At 52.3% G+C, this 5,516-nt stretch overlaps 2 protein-coding genes across 2 annotated transcripts in view; both read left to right on the forward strand.

Moving 5' to 3' along the window:
• LOC113206528 (uncharacterized) overlaps positions 1–1,302 on the forward strand; it is a 143,165-nt gene extending 141,863 nt beyond the window's left edge. Inside the window, exon 8 of the mRNA XM_052267994.1 lies at positions 994–1,302. Coding sequence (XP_052123954.1) covers positions 994–1,302 — 309 coding nt within the window. The remainder of the gene's footprint in view (positions 1–993) is intronic.
• Positions 1,303–1,416: 114 nt separating this feature from the next.
• Positions 1,417–5,516, forward strand: LOC113206523 (basic salivary proline-rich protein 2-like). Its single transcript, XM_026422642.2, has one exon. It carries the CDS (start codon positions 1,417–1,419, stop codon positions 3,004–3,006), a length of 1,590 nt encoding a protein of 529 aa, XP_026278427.2. The 3' UTR covers positions 3,007–5,516.

Below are 5,516 nucleotides of genomic sequence, written 5' to 3' on the forward strand. Positions count from 1 at the left end.
TAACAGTCCTTAGGAGGAAAGTGCGAGTTTTTCGTATTGCTCTCGGGCCGACTGGACTGTATAATAGTCCACCGGTTTCCGAAATCAGTTTCAAAGATTTGATCATCGATCTCATGAAGAGTACAAGTCATAGCAGCGACACGTGTCGTCACAAGTCACTTGGGAAGTACGCACGTGGGCGCACCTCTCAGTGACCAGGTGACGGGGACGTACTGAACAAGACATCGTTGCGGAGACCTCCCGAGCGTTACAATTTTACAGATTATTTGGGGGATATGGTTCACTTTTTCGGCAAACGCCGATTGTTGTCGGGTTGGGTGATTCCTTCTAAAACATACTGCGTCGAATTAAATGCCATTACCTGAAGGGAGTTTTAATTTAATAGAAAAAGCTGATTTTGTGGGAGACGCGCTGACTGAAACGCCATCTAGCGGCAGTCAATCGCGGGCTTCGCGTCGGGGTGGCCGAGGTTAAAGAAAGGAGGTGATTGGTGTGGGGTGGTGTGGCGTCAGTGTAGTAGTAGTCCGAACCCACGTCTCCTTCCACGACGCTGTGGCAGTCACGAATTTGTGGGAAATTTGCAGCCGCCGCAAGGAGATTTGCAGGCAGTGGGATGCGCAAGTACACTTTTCTGCCCACGGCCACGGGATTCCCTCGTCGGGCTGGGGATATTCGCAGACGGTGGGTGCCGAACGGACCCTTTCTAGCCCACGTCGGGAAATTTGCAGTCAATGAAGTCAGTAAATTCACTTGCGTGGGCAGGAAAGGATCCTTTCACAGCGCAAGTGGCATGCAAAGGATACTTTCCATTCCAGTAGGTAAATTCCCAACCCATGTACTGCAAATCCCGAACCTTTGTACATGAAATTTCCCCACCCAGTAGCTAGTAAAATTACCAATATTTTTTACAGTGTGGAAGATGCGAAAAAGATTCCCAGGGTAACAGCTGTCACACCGTCACTCAATGCCATTTCTACCGTTTCTGTTCGACAGGGAGACGAGAATCTGATGTACGGCCAAGCCCCATGGGGCCGATCAGTCGACGTGGACGCAGACGCTGTGGGGCAGACTCGCGGGGGCGGGACCCCGTGCAGGCCCACGTCCCGCGTGGGGCCCATGTCCGGCCCCCCGCCCCGGGCCGCCCCCCGGGGACCCGTCCTGGCCGCCGCCCCTGGACCCGTGCCCGCCGTGCCCAACCACAGCGGCGGGCCCGTGAGCCCGGGCCGCTACCTCGCCGGGCGCAAGGACTACGAGGACGACGAAGAGGACGACTCGGCGGCGTGCTCGTCTGTGTCCGACTGACCTGGGGGGTGCGCCGGGCAGCTGGGCCTGGCGTGTACCCGAGCCTACGACGACGACAGCGACGCGCTGGACGGCGTCCCACCAGCACCGCAGCCCCCACTCCAACAGCCGCCCATGGGCAGGAGGGGCTCTCAGGGACTCCACCGCTCCCCCGGGTCACGCGCACCCAGGGGCCAGGGCGAGGGCAGCCACTGGGGAGGTGAGCCCTACGAGGGGCAGGGCCCGCAGGGCTACCAGAGCGACGGCGGCCGGCCTGGGTATCCGGCAGAGCGCCAGCAGTCGCCCTACCAGGGCGAGCGCCCGCCCCAGAGCTACCAGGGCGACGCCAACCGGCCGCCACCCATGTACCAGGCCGAGGGCCCTCGCCAGCAGTCGCCCTACCAGGGCGAGCGCCCGCCCCAGAGCTACCAGGGCGACGCCAACCGGCCGCCACCCATGTACCAGGCCGAGGGCCCTCGGCAGCAGTCACCCTACCAACAGCCGGACGGCGGCCGACCACAGCAGGGTTACCAGGGTGACGGAGGCCGGCCGCCGCAAAGCTACCAGAGCGAGCCGGTGCGACCTCAGCCGGGGTACCCGGGAGAGGGAGGCAGGCCGCCGGCCCCGTACCAAGGCGACGGGGGCAGACCGCCGGCCCCGTACCAGGGCGACGGGGGCAGGCCGCAGCAAGGTTACCAGAGTGACGGCAGCCGACCACCACCAGTGTACCAGGCCGAACGGCCGCCGCAGACGTACCAGGGCGACGGCGGACGCCCGCAGCAACCTTACCAGGGCGACGGCGGGAGGCAGCCGCAGGGGTACCAGGGCGAAGGAGGCCGGCAGCAACAGGGGTACCAGAGCGACGGCGGCAGGCCACAGGCCTACCAGGGTGACGTAGGACGGCCGCAGCCGCCTTACCCGTCGGACGCGGGACGGGCGCAGCCTCAGTACCAGGCAGATCGGCCTCAACCAGCCTATCACGGTGGTCAGGGCTTCCGCGGGTCTCAGGGCGACGGAATACACACCAGCCAGGGCCACCAGGGGTACCAGGGAGACGTACCCCATGGCAACCAGGGCTACCGGGGACCTCCAGCCGAGCAAGGCGTCCACAGCGGTCCGGTGCATAAAGGGTACCAGGGCGACGGAGGAAGCCAGGGCTTTCGAGGGTCTCAGGGCGACGGGATTCACCAGGGTCACCAGAGTCACCAGGGCTACACACCGGAGCCACAGGGCTTCCGCGGCTCACAGGGCGAGGGCATCTACAGCAACCAGCCACAGCAGGGCTTCCGGGGCTCACAGGGCGACGGCAGTGGCTTCAGGGGGTCGCAGGGTGAGGGCGCCAGCGGCGGTCAGGGCCTGCGAGGCTCGCAAGGTGAGGGCATCCACCAGGGCGGCATGCAGCCGTCGTACGGACTGCGGGGCTCGCAGGGCGAGGGCTTGCCGGGCCCGTACGCGCTGCCAGCAGCATATGGCCAGCGAGGCTCGTACGGCGAGGGACTTCACACCGCGCAGGGCGGAGCACCGGCCCAGGGCGGACTGCGCAAGTCGCAGGGACTTCGAGGCTCACAGGGCGAGGGGCTACCGGCAGCGCAGCCACTCAGGGGCTCCCAGGGCGACTCGTACGGCTCGCAGAAACTGCACCGCTCCCAGGAGCTGCGGGGCTCTCACGGTGACGGCCTTCACCGCTCGCATCAGACTCACAGCGGCGTGGAGCGGCTGTTCTAAAAGCGACGCGTTGCGGTGCGACAAAAGCGCTCTGTGATCCAGTGCCAGCGAAAAGCGAAAAATCAAAATCTCTGTGAATAAAATGTTTTCTATTTTGACTCCGCGTTGTGCTAAATGTAGCTGGCATTCGAACTCTATTTTCAGTTATACCTACTATTTTCAAAAGAATGCCACGAATCGGTATGCTCAAAATAATTGACAACTGAAGTGACTGCTAGTTCTTTAGGCACATCGCGAATGCCTTTGTGACTCCTTCATGTGTCAACACTGAGCAGTGATGCAAACTCAAAACATGTGCCAAAGAAGAAGTTGGCTCTAGCAACTTGGCATTCTTTCTATTGTGAATTCCAGTCAATTCGGGTAGTGCCACGACTGACGACTTCCCCGGTGAGAAGAAGTCAAAAGCCCTGGAATTGAAAGTAGTGCGTGTAGAAGTTAGCACCAAAATAATAAATAAGTGGGAGATTCCCAGAGTCACTGGTGTAAATTCCATCAGGATTTCCTGATCGCAGTGCCCCGATTCCTTATCGTATCCAAGGTTTCTGATGGTTTTCTCGGTTTCTGATGGTTAGTTTCTGATCGTTCCTTCAAAACCTAATGGTATTATCTCAATTTTTTGATGGTATTTTTTCCCTGATCGTAAAATTTCTGATGGTGTGTAAACCATCAGGATAATTTCTATGTTCTGATGGTATTTTTCTGATCGTACAAACATCTTTGATGGTTATTTGACATTTTCTGATAGTTCCTTTTAATACCATCAGAAAATGATGTTTTCCTGATCGCCTCGATCAAGCAAATAATTGGCCTGACGAAACTATGTGTCGCACGGTAAAACGGCTTTGTGTGGTGTAAGAGGATCACATACTTTATCGTTTGCTTACATAAAAACAAAATCACCTTTATCACCCTGTGATTTCTAGGAGAACGGCTAAAGATAGGTCAATTTTGACACCACCATTGTGCTCAGCGCTGAAAGTTTACACGGGTGATGTAGAATCTTGGCCCTTGGGCGGCCCGCTGCTGACTTCACCGTTAAAGATGCTACCATCAAGGACATTTACCAGTAGTATACTAACCATCAGAACGCAATTACCATCAGAATTTTACCATCAGAGCCCAACCTTACTATCAAAACAATACCATCAGGCCAAAAACTATCAGGAACGTCCCATTTTCTATCAGGATTTAGACAAATAACTGATCGTACCTTTTTTGATGGTATTTTTCCTCATGGTAAATTTTCTGATGGGATTTACACCAGTGGTGTTCTCCGTGCAAAAATGTGAACTTTTAAAATATCCAAATTATTTGTGCAATCTCTTTAATCTTAATCCATTCAAAAAAATTGTTGACAGAGTTTTGCAATTTCCTATAGGCTACTTACGTAAATCCCTTCTTCAAATCCCGTCTTCAAAAATATCTTCGCGCACAATGTTAGAACACTCTGAGTCTTCTCATCTCACATTAGCTCTTCTCTGTGATCTACTGTTTACATGTAAGCAAAACTACATAATTTAACTGGTTTAGAACTTAAGAGAAAGTTTAAAATGTTCTCTTGTGCTCCTTCCGATTAAACAAAAATATTCTTTGTAGTAAGTTTATGATATATGACAGCATTCTCTGTACATACAATTTAGTCCGTGTATATACTTTTAGAAGAAAGGAGCGTTGTCTTGTTATTATTGTTTGTAAAAGTTTCCATATTTTCCTTTTGATGCCCCAGTGCCTTAAAATGATTGTAAGACATGGCATCAATATAGAGTTCTCTTCCTCTAAAGTTCTATATGCTACATTATCAACAAACTACTTTAGATACAATGTTCCAAACATGGGCACTCGACAAAAGAATGATATTTAATCTAAATAAGCTTTCAATGTTCTCCGAGCTCGCATGGTAGTTTAGTTCCTCAAACGCTCAATGACAACTTGGTTTGTGATAGATGTTTTGTTGTGATAGAATTTCTTTAGATAGAAATAAATTTCAACTGCATGCATTGATCGATAGGGCAATGCATGTGTCAAGAATTGAATCTATACTACATACTGTGTACTGTTGGGTTTTATTTTCGTAGTAACCGGCTGCGTTGCTAAATTTGTCAAATTTACATATTTGGTTTGCCTTATTTCTCAACGCATTGGGGGCATTATGCGTGCTCGCACCTTATCGCATATCGCGTAGAAGCTCCAAACAGCTCCAACGCTATTCCGTGCTCCACACCACAGCAAATTATATCACTTTGTTTATTTTTAAAGTTTGTTTTAATGTACTAATGAATTTAATGTCTTCAAGAGTAAGACTTGAACCAATGATAATCCCTTTATCAGGGTCGTCTCCCTTACTTAAATGCCTACGTTTACAACGCATTGACTGTCACTTTTTTGACTCCTGTTCTGTCATTTGTCTCCTAACTTACTATCACACAATGTTCTCATGAGATTTGTTTTGAAAACATGTGCATTTATTAAATAAATACACTCGCTCTGGAGAGGCGATGACATTCTAACAA

Source organism: Frankliniella occidentalis, unplaced genomic scaffold (genome assembly GCF_000697945.3).
Source record: "Frankliniella occidentalis isolate FOCC.00 unplaced genomic scaffold, Focc_3.1 Scaffold62, whole genome shotgun sequence".
In the NCBI taxonomy this organism is placed as follows: domain Eukaryota; kingdom Metazoa; phylum Arthropoda; class Insecta; order Thysanoptera; family Thripidae; genus Frankliniella; species Frankliniella occidentalis.